The following is a 14,737-nucleotide window of genomic DNA, read 5'->3' on the forward strand; positions in this document are numbered from 1 at the left end:
GAGTTACATCTGCAGGTTCCTCTTCTTCTGCAGCTCCAACTTCAGGCTCACTGACATCTCCAGCATCTTCATCTCTTGCCATTTCCATTGCTTCTAATCTAGCTTGCATCTGTTGCATAGCTTCTAATACTTCAGCATTTGCAACTGGTCTTCCTCTTCTTCGACCACCACCTCTTCCTCCAACTCTGAAAGCCATGTTGGATTTATTTTTCTGATCCTTGAGATCTTGTTCAGTGTCAGTAGGCTGCTCTGATACCACAAATGGTGGTTTGGTTGCAGGTGTAAGGGATAATCGTTCAAATCCAGAAACAATTTCCTCAAGCGCAGGTGGAAGTTCTTCTTCAATTTCTTTTTCAGTTTCAGTCATCCGCCTCCAAACTTAGATATTCTACTAAAACAGCAGAATTGCTAAAATTACCCGAAAATTAGCAGAACTTCACTTACCCCAGAACCAAAAGGAAAACAACACTGTTGTTCATAAACTTCTCGCATCCGCCTTTCTCCCAACCTTTATCGCGTTAATTCTCCACCGTCGATCCTCTTTCTTCAATCTGACGGTTGGCACTTTCCCCGCTCGCAAACTAGCCGGGTGATCCTCCACCGTTGATCAAGCCCGCTTGATCCAACGGTTGACGCTTAATATCGCGTGGAATTCTTGCCGATGTTTATCAAGCTGAGAGCACACGAGAAAAGCAGTTTCTCTGTGCTACGTGTCGACTGCTAAATGGAATCACGTGACTATCCCAAAATACCATTTACCTCCTTGAGCCCGCGCGAAAACAGCTTTCGCCTATGAAGACCACTTTACTCCTCTGTTTAACTTTGGCGCTTGTTTGCATGCAACTATCATAGATCTAACGGTTCTATCGATCTGACGATTCTGGGCTTCTTTGGGTTCCCTCCCGAATTTATCAGACTTTTCTCCTTCCGCTATGAATTTAGCACTTCCACCAAGTTTAGACTGTGGTTAAGTTATACTTCTTTAAACATATCCCAACTATTTCAATACACAGAAATAAAGATTTAATCGTGATAACACAAAGTTATATTATCAACCTTGAATTCTAAAGGACCAAACTAGAAATTAACAATACACAGAGATATTTTGAAGGAATCCATTCATGCGCAGGGTACACAAAGATACAGAGATATTTCAATTCTTTTACAGTCTAATTTTCCATAACCAAATCCAGCCAAATCCTCTTACAATAGTTCAAAACTTACATAAATACTTTACATCCAACAATCCGATCCTCAATCAATGGATCGAATCTATCTAATCCTAGATAAATACCTAAACTGCTTGATATTTTCCTCGAGAATCTCAACTAAGTCTGAACTACTTGGCTTAATTACAAAATCATTCAAATACCTATATTCTAGTTCAAATCCTATCTAGAAAACTTTGTAAATTGACAGTTAAAGGATCCCTCTCCTTTGCTTGTAAACTTTTTTTTTGGATTTTTGAAATAAAATGAAGCCTTTTGTCTTCAAGCCTCATGCTCCTGCACCACACACACACATAAAAATTATGACACCTTTATTTTTGGACAAATGTCCTTAGAAAAACTCCAAAGGGAAAACTAGTGCAACAAATGAGGGTTTTATTACTATTCAACAATTTGAGAAATTACAACTGGTTGCCTTTTACTGGCAAACCTTCGGCTAATATTGATCTTATCTGGAAAAATAATCTTGAGACTAATTGTCTCCCTCTGCAACTCGATTTAGCCCTCTCCAGCCACTCGCACTTCCTTAGGCTATTCGCACCTCTACCTAGAAATGCGTACTAGTGGCTCTGGTAAATTCGTGTAACCCCTGGGAATGCCTCCCTACAAGTCGTTTTGCCTCCTGTAGTTGTTAGACCCACTCGCTCTGCCTCCAAGATACAGATCCGACAACTGGCAACTGAAACATGATCTCTCCGGCAAATCGCACTAGATAAACTAGCTAACTTGCATTGCTATTTCGGCCTCCTCTTCCTGTCTCTCGGACGCTAGAAAACATTGAGAAAAACTCCTCTGGAATCCTACTCCCCAAATCTTTGTTGAACCCATGCTTCTAATGCTTCCCTAACTTCCACTGCGCCTTTGTTGAATCACTACAACTAGGTAAGTCGAATTTCTTGAATGTTCATTGTGTCTTCTCCAACCCCATCGACCTTGTTCTTATAATCTTTTGTTGGGCAACCAACAACCATGATCACATCTCAATCGATGGCTATGGTCATCTTGACTCCGTCAATTAACTTTTCCAAAAGTCTCTAGAGAAAAATCAACCTCCCTCAGTTAATCTGATTTAATTAACCACTTTTCCTAAGTTAGACTTAGGAAATATTTTAATTATGGCTAATTAATTTAATTAAGGTGTCTCTAAGGCCTTTTTCGTGAAACATTTTATGGGTTTTGGAGACCCTGGGTTCCTTAGCCTCTTAGACACCATAGAAACTAGAACACATGTTCGTTGCTACTCCAAAAAGTAACAGACACCATTTGAGACTGAACAACTGTCCAAGCTACAGAAACTAACAAGAATCTCAATCTAAGAAATTGCTCTTATAGCACAAAATTTTTGTTAATTTTCTTTGGAACTCTGCATCTACTTAGATGAATTAATGAAAACTGAAACCAAATTTACTTTCACCAAGATATAGAGTTTCTTAACACTTTATAAGCAGCGGAAAATAATTGAGAGATAAAAAAACACATGCACACAAATTGACACACATGCTTTACCCAGGAAACCCAAAAGGGAAAACTCACTTTCTTTGTTGTGGTATTTTATTGATTGTTCTTGATCAATTGGATCTATTACAATTCATGTTGCTTTCGGTAGCCGGCAATCTGTCTCTAAGAACACAATTGTTCCCCTACTGAATAGCCTAGACTTGCCCGAAGAATCCCTGAACCCTACTCCTATTTCCTTGGGCACCAAAGCCCCTATTTCCTTGTGCACTTCTCCCATTTCCTAGCACACAATTACGCTCCTATTTTCTAGCTCAAATCTCCTATTTCCTTGTGCACTTGTGGCCTCCTATTTTCTAACGCACAAGCTCCTCAAATATGCGCACCTCAAACACAAAGAATGATCTCACAAGAAAGTGAATTGTGTGCCTTCGTCCTCCTCTTTATAGATAAAATTCGAGCATGCTAGAGGCCTAGTCGAATTAGCAGTCCACACTAGAGTCATGAGTTGATTTTGCTAGTTAACTAGAGCATGTGCTAGTTAACTAGCTCGAGTTCCTCCTTGATTCTCTCTAGTTGTTATTGCGAGTTAACTGAGAACTAAACTCATTCTCTTTCCAATCAATACTAAAGTCTTAACTCGTTCTAACTCAACTTGTAACTGCCACCTTGTCCTGTAGTCAAACTGAAGAAGACTCAACGTAATTGATGCTCCAACACTACGCATGTAATCTTGATGACCACTCCAGTAAACTGGAAATAAACCCACCGTAACTGAATTCTATCTCATGAACTCGTACTCATGCTAGAGAAAGACAAACTCGTGGTCTTCATTGGCTAAGGCACAAGCCAGAAGATCTTCCATCGCTACATTTTCAATAAATTTTTCAAGGTTGTGTGATTATTGTCATAATATTCTCATGCTAAAAAAATTCAAACAGAATTTATTTACCAGCTGGAAATTAAATTTTAAATAATGCATCCATCACACAAATAGCTGAAAAATAAATAATAGAAGAAATAAAACACATACACAAGGATTTCTCCTTCAAATCAGCTTTTCATTCCTCTAATCAAAGCTTAGAAGGTGACCTTTGCAGCCTGCTTTGAACCAGCAGCTGTATGGTCAATAAAATCACCTCAAACAACATTGTATGACATGTGGAAAGAGAGTACAGCTACAGCTGTATAGCCCACTCTATTTCTTCCTTTCCTGGACAACAAATTGCTCTTTCTCCCTCTTGATCACTGAAACACACTCCAACAATACAATCATATGCCCAGATTTGAAGGTGTATGGCCAGGATTGTGCATGAGAAAAAGACTTCAGCAGTAACACAAAGTGTATGGCCCACAGTACTTGCTAGTCTCTTTAGCAAATCTGCTCTTCATCTCTTGGGGAAGTGATCTTCCTTCATCCAGCTCTCTTGCTCTCTTCTCATGTGTGTGAGATCTTACATATCTTGTCCTATTTATGCTTTAAGAGAGGATAACTACTCTCTTCAATCCTAACAACTAATCTCCTCAATTCTAGCTGCCACCTATTCGAATCATGAGATGTATGGTTAAAAAGTAAATAATGATCAAAGTCACTGATGTTGTAGAACTTCTAGAAGATTCATTTAGATTTTAAGTCTAGTTTATTTAAAAACATAAGACTTTCACTTTTTCTTTTATTTTTCAAGTGAAATTACAAGATAAAATTAGTGATCTTAGTGATCACCTCTCTAAGGTGGTAGCCAAAGAAATGTCTTGAACTACTTCTTGCATGTTCACAGTGAACCTGCGCAAGAAGTTTCTGCTCGAGCTATATTTCTCAACAATCCCTTCCCTTGGGGCATGTTTCTTGAAGCAACTTCTCCAGAAACAACCATTTCATGAATAAGTAGATATGTGATAAAGTCACAAGATTAAGCCTACAACTCAAAAGAGTCAAGTAGCCACATATGATGAATCACTTCAATATGATTAGCCAGTTGCTGATGACCCTAAACTTGTAAAATCAAAAAGCTACAAAGCCAATCAAGTTATAAACGAAGTAAACATGTCACTACTAAACGTAAAAGGACTACACTCTAAAAATGCACTTGAAGACAGCAAGTAATTTCTATTAATCATTTGCTGGATAGACCAACTTTTACAAGAGCTGTAGACTTTTGGTTTAGGATATGTGGTAGAATCAGCTTTTTCATCTTTTTTCAACACCTAAAGAAAGCAAATGGTGTTAGATGGCTTCTGTCCAATAGTTTTTCTTTTGAAATTATGTTTGCTAAATATAGACGGTACTATTGGAACATGCACTTGTCACAGCGCTAATATACTGGCCATTGCAAATAACCAAGAATGCAGTAACCTAGGAATCATGTAATGTTATTAGAATACAGACTATCTATCACTAACTAGTTTGATTGGGCAATGGTGAATTCCATCCTTCTGGAAGCTTCCATTGCTTATGCCAATAAATAGACACCCTTGACCACAGAGGGAACTCAAAATCATCCTCTAAGGGCTCGTCTGCAGGCCCATCCATTGTGAGAGGCAACCAAACATAACGTGAGTCTCTTAATTCAGCTGGGTTCCATCGATCTGCCATAAATATAAATGTATAAGGCATGCCAGGAAGAGGTAAAACAAACGTTCCCTGGGCAAAAAATGTAGTTCTTCTAAAATCTTCATTACCTCCCATGCATGGGTTCCCCAATGTTTCCCAAGGTCCTAGCATAGACTCTGCTGAATGAGCCAAAGCTGTATTTGGGGCCCAGCCAGTGCAACCAGAAGTGATCATATAATATAGCCCCCTGTGCTTGAAAACAGCAGGTGCCTCTCTATGCTCTCCAACCAAAGCCCTTCGCATGACTTTAGTAAGATCCTTGTAGTCTTCTGTCAACTGCCCAATATGCAATTCACTATTGTCTTCTGATGAATAGACAATATAAGCTCGACCATCGTCATCTTTAAATACTGTCATATCTCGGCTATCAAAACCATGTGGCTGTTTGCTGCCAAGATACTGGAATGGCCCAGTGGGGGAGGAACTGACTGCCACACCAACAGAAGCTTTGGAATAGTTAGCATTGTCAATGTGCATCCACATTACATATTGTTTGGTGTGATCATTATAAATCACTTTGGGCCTCTCAAGCACATTGCTGACATGCAGGTCATGCGTCTTATTGACTTTCTCGCCTGGTAGAACAATCCCTTCATTCTTCCATGTCCACAAGTCCTTTGATGAGTAGCAACTAACGCCTATGATATCCACCTGCAGTTGTGTAATTCAGAATCACGATTAGATAACTTCCATGCAAGACAATTAGAAGAATTATTTCACTGCCTCTAATTGAATTTGTATTTTGGCAAACTAGTGAGAAAATCACATATTTAGGTAAATAAAGTCATGATGAAGCGAAGCCAACCCTCCTGCAAATAAAGGTTTTAATTTCCCAGTATATCGCTGACACAGACATCACAGTTCTGATGTAATCAATGGAACAATGATAGCCTACATAAGAATAGTTGGCAAGGCTGTGCTATTACCAAAACTTCAGACAGGCCCCATACATTTTCCAGAATCCAACTAATGTAAACATGAATAAGGAAATGATGTTGCAAGAAGTACAGTTATGTTTTCAATGATGCACAAACAGCAAACTGTCATCAGTGAAAGATAGTTTAGATATTTGTCTCCATATGCATTCAGTATCCAAAACAGTGCTTTAAAAAACAAGAATTGAAATTTGTCAATGACATTTGCTGGCCTTCGTCTGAAATTTGCTTGTAAATGTGACTCACTATTGGATACTGCTTGAATTTGCATATTTATTATTCAGATTAAAGTTCAAGTTAAGACCAATGTTATCAGAACTGGACTAATCATCAAACCAGTCAGCCCCAAAACTGGGAACCAGACAGAACCAGAAAAAATGGGAAAAAAGAACCAGTACATAAATATACAAATTTTAAAAATATATGTGTGTGTGCATGCACGCATGCAAGCATCTGTATGAATCCAAACCATTATAAACAATTATGCAAAGTTTCTCATATTTATAGCAAAGGTGCATATAACCACAATAGCAACTACAATCCATCTCTCAACCAAAAATACATCAGGCTCTAGATCAATGCTGCTGAAATCGGCATCGAGATAAAATCGACAAGGGTCAAAAAATGAAAAAATCATAGAAATCGGGAAAATATTGGTAAAGATTGGCAAACATCGTTAAAATTAAAAAAAAAAAATAACAAAGTATCAAAAAAGGTGAGTTAACACAATTTTTGTATTGACTCGTAATTTTTTATTTCTTTTCGCAATTTTTACAATTTATCCTGATTTTATCGTGATTTTCCTGATTTTTCAAACTTAAAAATCCGCAAATTTTTCCGTCAATAAAATCAACGTTTGTAAAAAAATTGCGATGTGGCAATGTTATCGAGATGTTTGCAACACTGCTCTCGATGTCCTCTAGAGTCCAAAAAACGTTATGCTATAACAATTACCTACATATCATCAAGGTCATTGCCTGTATTCAGATTTTCATCATCAATATCACCCTCTAAGTGTTAAAATAAGATAGAAAAAGCTTAAAATGTCAAATCAAGATCTTGTTCTAGTGATGGGTACATTTTTACAAGGGTCATGACAAAGGAGCTCAACAATCAATGCCACCAACATTGAAGTACATAGAGGGCTTGGTGCACTTGATGAAATGTCAGTTCCAAACCGTCATACATCACGGAATCCAATGGAAACATTGTGATCGCCCCAATTATGATATCCTGAAAATCGTTAAGTCTGCTGGAATTTGAGTGGGATCTAAAATTTTACATTCTCCATATGAAATCCAATGAGGTTGCTACCACTCTCAAACATCCTGAAACACTTCTGTTAAAAATTTAATTAACTTTAAGAATTTAACATTACCATTAAATACATGACATTCTTAGGGCCCTAGGGTTGAATATTAGTCTGCACCACTCATAAATTATATATATATATAATTGTGTTTTGAGGGTCCTTAGTTGCATTGTACGAAACCGGCCAGTTTAGTATTGAACCAGCCTTTTCCCATTCTGTGCCACTGGTCAAATTGGTTAGGGCCTCAAAATGGTCGGACCAATCAGTTCAACTGGTTCTGGTCCAGTTCTGATAATGCTAGTTAAGACCATGTTCACCTCTTAAATGTCAAAGGTACATAAACACCTGTAACCTCACAGTAATTGTACAACAGAAACATACACATCAAAATACAGATAAGTCTCACATTTTTTCTTTGGTTGCTAAGCTGAAATCTACTTTAAAATTCACCTCTAACATATGTAAATTCCATAAACCTTGCTGAATTCTGACTGTCATTGTGGTTAACTAAATATATAAGAGAGCCTTGATTGGTATCTTTCCTGATTGATATGTATTATCCTCACAACATTTTTCCATCTTATACTTCATTCCATGATAACCACATTCAAAATCAAAGGAACGGTAAACCAGAGAAGGGTGAAATTCATGGATTAATCTCAAAGAAAATGGTGAAGGTTCTTGCGCATAAGCATTTATATAGAAAACCTAAAAATTCCATTAAATTTCTTTTCTACAAGTGACCATGTAGTCGTCAGTCCTTAAGGAAGTTTAGTCTCCCATTCACTCAGACCTTCTCGTTTAATATCCCTTCCTTTGACCTGCATAGCTAGTTCAAAGTGCTAAGAGGGATCTACCTGTTGTCGCCCGGATTGTATAGGCACCATGAAAACCGCTCAGGGTGGGGGTTGTCACTTTGATCCCTGCCCACTTCATTCTAGTTGTCTCCCAACAGCAACCTATGGGGGGTAGTCCCTATGGAAATGAAGTGGAGGAAAACAAGTTAGGAACCAACTTGCTTGGGAGACACGGATAAATGGCCTAGCTACTCGGTAAAATTTTAGCAAGATTAAGGATTAGATTAGATTTCAAGTATGAGACCAATGTCTTATGGAGTCACAATTCTTGCTTATTATAAATTGAAACCAAGTAACTGGATGGACACCCACTACTTAATATGATAAACTATCCTATATGATATGCAATTCCTAAGAGCTAGGTGTGATGCAAGGATGTTGGTTATTTTTAGCTTAAATGCCTAGTCTAAGTTGAACCTCTCCCTTAATTGTTTTGAGAAATAATCTTCAGACTAGGTTGTGAAATGGAAGCCAACGGGAAGCAAGCAGTGGCCTGATTAACGATACCTCCCCTTATGTTCCACCCAGTGTTACTTGGGAGCGGGAGCGAAAGCGGGGAGCGGGAGCAAAAACGGGTGCGAGAGCGACATTTTCAGAAGCTCCAGGTTTGGGAGCGAATCCTGGAGCATTTTTTATATAATATGTGTATTTTTTATATTTTTATATTTTAATACATATATGTCAACAAAAACATGTAGAATGATGAATTAGCCATAAACAAACATAGATTGAACCATATAACAACAATCATCTAGAAGTTATAGTCTTCATCAACCACGTCCACAAGTTAGTAACATAGTAACATACAACATATTGAGTCTCATGAGTCATCAATCTTAAAGTTTCAAGCTTTCAAAATTCAATATATAACATTTATCATCATTGATCACCAAAGTTTAACTTGTAAGTTAAGTGTAACCATTACAACAAATAATATCTAACATGAAATGAAATGTTATAAAATGAAATGAAACAACTTTCAACTTTCATGAAGCATCATATTCATAATTCATTACTAATGAGTTATAATTGCCAACTTCAATCTTAAATTGTCATATATTGCTTAAAAAGATATCATAATAAATATGAAAGAGTGAATAGTTATAAAAACTACTAGAAACTAGAAAAGACAAGTAAATCCATTATCTATTGCTTATGCTTGGGCCTCTTGCCACCACGAGAAATGTCTAATTTTAGTCTTGTTGGAAAATCAGTATCTTTGTCATATTAATATCACCTTCTAAGCATTAATATCCAGAGGTATCTTTGTCATTACCTCTGTATCTGTATAGGGATTTTTGTCATTAATATCACCCTATAAGCATTAACATAAGATAGAAAAAGCATAGCATGTCAAGTCAAGATTTTGTTTGAGTGATGCGTACATTTTTAGGAGGGTCATGATAGAGGAGTTCGACAACCAATGTCACTAACATCAAGGTACATAGAGGGATGGGTGCTCTTGATTAAATACAAATTCCATACCCTAATACATGACAAAATTCAATGGAAACATTGCAATCATGAAATCCTGAAAAATTGATAAGTCTACTGGATTTTGAATGAAATCTAAAATTCTACTTTCTGCATATGAAATCCAATGAGGTTGGAACCACTCTCAAACATCCTAAGTCATTTCATGGTAATTTTAAAAATTTAAGTAAAAGGATGAAAATGAAAATTAAGGAGAATGTCACTTTTACTTTAAGAATTTAACATTACCATGAATCACATATCAATACTAGGGCCATAGACTTGATCATTAAGCTGCCCCACTCAAAACTTATTTGTTTCTTTGAAAAAAAATTGCATTTGGAACATCATTGCAAAAAAGGCAAAACGCTCCCGAAAAGGCAGGGAGCATTTTTTTTTTAGGGAACGTGCTCCTAAAGTCGCTCCCTTTTCGGGAGTGATTTCAGGAGCGCGCTCCCAACCCGCTCCCGCCCAGAGCGCGGATTGGGAGCGGGATCGGGGGGGGGGAAGCACTCCCCCGCAACACTGCTCCCACAACAAGGTACACTACCATTAGATCTTTGGTTTCATTGCCTGCTACAATGGGTTCGAATATCCATCAAATGGATGTGAAGACCGCATTTCTGAATGGGACCATTGATGAGGAAGTGTACATCGAACAAGCCGAAGGCTTTGAAGTTAATAGCAGGGACTCTCATGTTTGCAGATTTAAGAAGGCCCTATATGGTTTGAAGCAAGCACCTAGGGCATGGTATGTAAGGATGGATGCATATCTACTCAGAATTGGGTTCGTAAAGAGTTATGTTGATCTGAATCTCTACATCAAGGTCGTGAATGATGAGCTCATCATTATTCCATTATATGTGGATGATCTATTCGTCACAGGTGTGAAGCAAAGAATTCAAGAATCCAAGAAGATGTTGGCAGTTGAATTTGAAATGAAGGATCTAGAACTGATGCACTATTATCTGGGTCTAGAAGTATGGCAGAGACCTAGGGAGATATATTTGGGGCAAGGAAAGTACATCATCAAGTTGTTGCAGAAATTTGGGATGATGGATTCCAAGTCGATGACTACTCCTATGATCACCAATCTCAAGAAATTGAGGGACTCTGACTCTAGTCTCGTGGATCCTACCTCCTATCGACAATTGGTGGGTTCCCTAATGTATCTGGTAAATACTAGGCCAGATATATGTTTTGCAGTAAACATTCTTAGTCAGTTTCAGTTGGAGCCTCATCATGATCACTAGATAGTTGCCAAACATATATTGAGGTATCTTCGTGGCACTATATATCACTGCCTAAAGTATGATAGTAAGGAAGTCAAGCTAATTGGCTACACAGATTCTGATTGGGGTGGTAGTGACCCCGATGGAAGGAGCACTACCGAAGGATGTTTTAGTTTGGGAGCTGTTATGATCTCATGGATGAGTAGGAAGCAAGATTTCGTTGCTTTAAGTAGTGCTAAGGCAAAATATGTGGCTGCATGTGAAGTAGCAAAGGAGGTTGTTTGGTTAAGGAAGCTTCTGACAGATTTGTTCGAGAAGTCTTTGGGTCCTACTGTGATTAATTGTGACAATCAAAGTTGAATCAAGATGTCTAGAGATCCCGTGTTTCATACTAGCACAAAACATATCAACAATAAGCTCCACTTTATTAGGAACCTGGTGCAGGATGGGATTGTGAAGTTAGAGTATGTCTCGACAGATGAATAGGTAGCACACATACTAACAAAGGCTTTTCCTAATAAGAAATTTGAATATCTAAGGAACCTGCTTGGTTTGGTAGATATTGTTGATTGTATTGATGATAAGAGATTGGAAGAGATATGTTGAGGCTTTGCGAGTGAAGCATTTGCCTGGGAGGAGATTTGGCCGCCACTTTGTGTTGATGTCTCGGTCCCAAATTAGTGAAGGTGGCGTGGGTCATAGAGCTCTGACCATGGATTCACACCTAGGTCCCTGGGTTGGTGGTTAGCAAGTAAGCCTGATGGTACCTAAAGAGGATGAAAGCTTGAGTCCACCTTATTCCCACTTGGATAGATTGCCCTGGTCAAGAATCTAGTTCGTGGCATTGCGGTGCCTAAATTGATGAGAGACCAATGGATAGATTGCCCTGGTTAGGGATCTAGTCCATGGCATTGCGATGCCTAAAGTTCTTCATTGTTCATATAATTTGAGATCTTCCATTGTATTTGTATATTATGAATACCTCCCTGATTAAAAGGGAGTGTTGAAAAATGTAACTAGGTTTTGTTTTCATTAATGTATTTGAGTCATCATGAAATTTACTTGTCAAAAAAATAAAGAAAATTTTTATTATTGTATCAATGACTTATTAAAGCATGGGTTTCATGCTTAGGTCATCATTATTTTAGTCAAAGTCCCCATTGTGGACTCCTAGGATTAATATTGAGTTTATAGAGTCATTGCACATTCAAAGAGACCCTTCTTGGGCTTTTGAATCATGTAAAAAGGTTTACTATTGAGTCAAATATAATTTATGTATCCTCCACATCAAGTCGGCCTAAGGACACTAATTTGACCTCACTTGAAGCCTATAAATAGAAGCAAGTCGAATTCATGTGAAGCATCTCATCTCAAGCTAGTTCGATATCTCTAGGGAAGCTGGAGAAGTGCAAAGTGGGTCTAAGGAAGAAAAATGAAGTGCAAGTTGGGTGGAGTCTAAGGAGAAGAAGAAAATTAAATCTTTGGCGCCTCTCTCTCTGTTTCGTGCCCTAGTTTGGGAGATCGAAGTCATCCAAGTTCTGCTGCTACCTAATGCCAGAAGCTGCTGCATAGTCGAAGTTGTTGGGAAGGAAGTGTTGCTGGAAAGAGGTCGAAGATCTGGGAGGCTGACTTGGTGTGGAGGGAAGGTTTGGTCTTTGTCTAGGGTGAAAAGTCTCAAAGAATACTATTGAAAGGAAGAGAATTTTTGACTGGGTTTTCCCCTCGAGGGGAGTTTTTCCCTGGCATAGTGCCTACATCTTGTGTCTCTTGTTTTGTGATCTTCATACACACATAATATGGTAATTGCTTTATGAAAGATAAGATAATAAAGAAGTAACATAAGCCAACATAACTCACAAGTAATTATCAAGATAACAATTTGTGATGTCTTTTTACAATTTATCTTTGTTAGCTTAATCTTCTTCTTCTCTTATTAATACATGTGTGTGTGTTTCATCAAACTGTTATCTAAACATAAAACAAGAACACAAGATGTTGGCTCTCCACCAAGGGCAAAAACTCTCTTCTCTTGAGAGGAAAACCCTTCGGTAAGTTTTCTCTTATTGAAGCTTCTTTCTTGATCAATGCCAAACCCTAGACCCTTGACTAAAAGATCCTCCAAGCACAAGTCAAGTCCTTCCTTTTCTCTGCACTATGTTTCCCCGACACTTTGTCCACCTCCTTCCGGCACTTCGTTCTTCCTTCCACTGTTAGTAGATCTTCTAGAAGAGATACTTTATCTTTTGCACTTAGTGATATCCTTCACCTAAGGATACTCATTCCTTCTCTTGATCGTCTGAGTTCTTTCTGATATAAAGTGGTAGGCTTAGTGTGACAGCACTGCAGCCCAATTCTCACACATGTGAGAGGTACCCTAGAGAATTAGGGTCCTTTTCCTTCGCTAGAGAGATAGGCTTCTTCACTTGACTTGGGAGGCCTTGTAGGCCTAGTTTCAAACCCAAACTACTGTCATACCCGCAGATTTTTCTTCCTATTCTTCGCACGTGTCACTGTTTCTAGCCCTAGAAACAGTCCTCTACCTTCGCTTTTCTTCCTCCTTACTTCGTTGTACTTTGTAGACCCTTTTAGACTTATTTCTCTTCACTTTAGCTCGACTTCTTCCTTCGCTAATTTCAAAGGTGATTGCATACTCTTTGGAGTGGACAACCTCTATATAAAGGATTGTCCCTCCTTTAGGCCAACCTGTAGCCCGACTTGCTACCTTGAGGCCGACTTGACTTCCTTTGCTTCGATGGGTGCTTTTAATGGTGCCATTGCTTCTTTTGATGGAGTCTTTGCTAGAAGGAGACTTGACTTTGCTTGGAGGTGACTTCTTTGACTCTTATACACAATGTAACATACCCTTAAGGTCTTTAACATAATTCTTTTGACCTCTTGACTTACCTATAGCACTTAAATATGTGCTAGACCTACTTCAATGAGCATGAAACTCATTGACATATATAAAAATAATACTTCTTTTCTTGGATAAATACAAATATCAAAAGTACATTTACGGAGACCGAACCTAGTTACATTTCCTTCAACAAGCAGTTAGTTCAACATAATGAGAAAGATGCCAAGGAAAGAAGAATCATCTTGGAAGGAGTCAAAGACCACATTATTCCTTAGTTTACCAAAAAGAAGACAGCCAAAGCTATGTGAGGAGCCACTATTGGCCTCTATCACGGTTCAAGTGAGGCCAGAAAGCTAGTGCTGAAGGATAAATTGAGGACCATCAGAATGTCCAAGTCAAAATCCATGGTGTCTTACTTCACCAAATTTACCTAAGGGACAAGTTGGTTGGTGTGGGCAAGACGGTTACAGACAAAGACTTGGTGAGTTTTGCCCTGATGGGTTTCACCAAAGCTTGGGAAACTTACAAACAGAATATGTGCCAGGGAGAAGCTTCCGAACTGGAAGCAACTATGGGCTGATTGTGTCCAAGAAGAAATTCGCGGACATGCTCAGTCAAGGTCTCGTGTATGTTAGCATTGTAGTGTTGGCATTGATGTCAACAGGTTCATGGTGTTGCATATGCATGTGTGATGGATGTTTGGCTTGGTGGTACTATTGGTTGGCATTGATGTCAACTTAGTTGTGGCATGCCTTAGTGGAGATGTTTTGGAGGAT

The 14,737-nt window shown here is 38.4% G+C and overlaps 1 protein-coding gene across 6 annotated transcripts in view; it reads right to left on the reverse strand.

The window, feature by feature from the left end:
• Nucleotides 1-4,766: 4,766 nt before the first annotated feature.
• The window catches only part of LOC149185231 (uncharacterized), a 75,056-nt gene continuing 65,085 nt past the window's right edge, over nucleotides 4,767-14,737 (reverse strand). For all 6 annotated transcript variants that reach the window (XM_089417840.1, XM_089417844.1, XM_089417839.1 and 3 more), the window contains one exon: nucleotides 4,767-5,946. In XM_089417840.1, the coding sequence (XP_089273966.1) occupies nucleotides 5,080-5,946 (867 nt within the window). In that variant the 3' untranslated portion in view covers nucleotides 4,767-5,079. The remainder of the gene's footprint in view (nucleotides 5,947-14,737) is intronic.

The sequence above is a fragment of the Pinus tabuliformis genome, chromosome 3_2 (assembly GCF_031772625.1).
Source record: "Pinus tabuliformis cultivar Carrire ecotype Pingquan chromosome 3_2, CPIR1, whole genome shotgun sequence".
In the NCBI taxonomy this organism is placed as follows: domain Eukaryota; kingdom Viridiplantae; phylum Streptophyta; class Pinopsida; order Pinales; family Pinaceae; genus Pinus; species Pinus tabuliformis.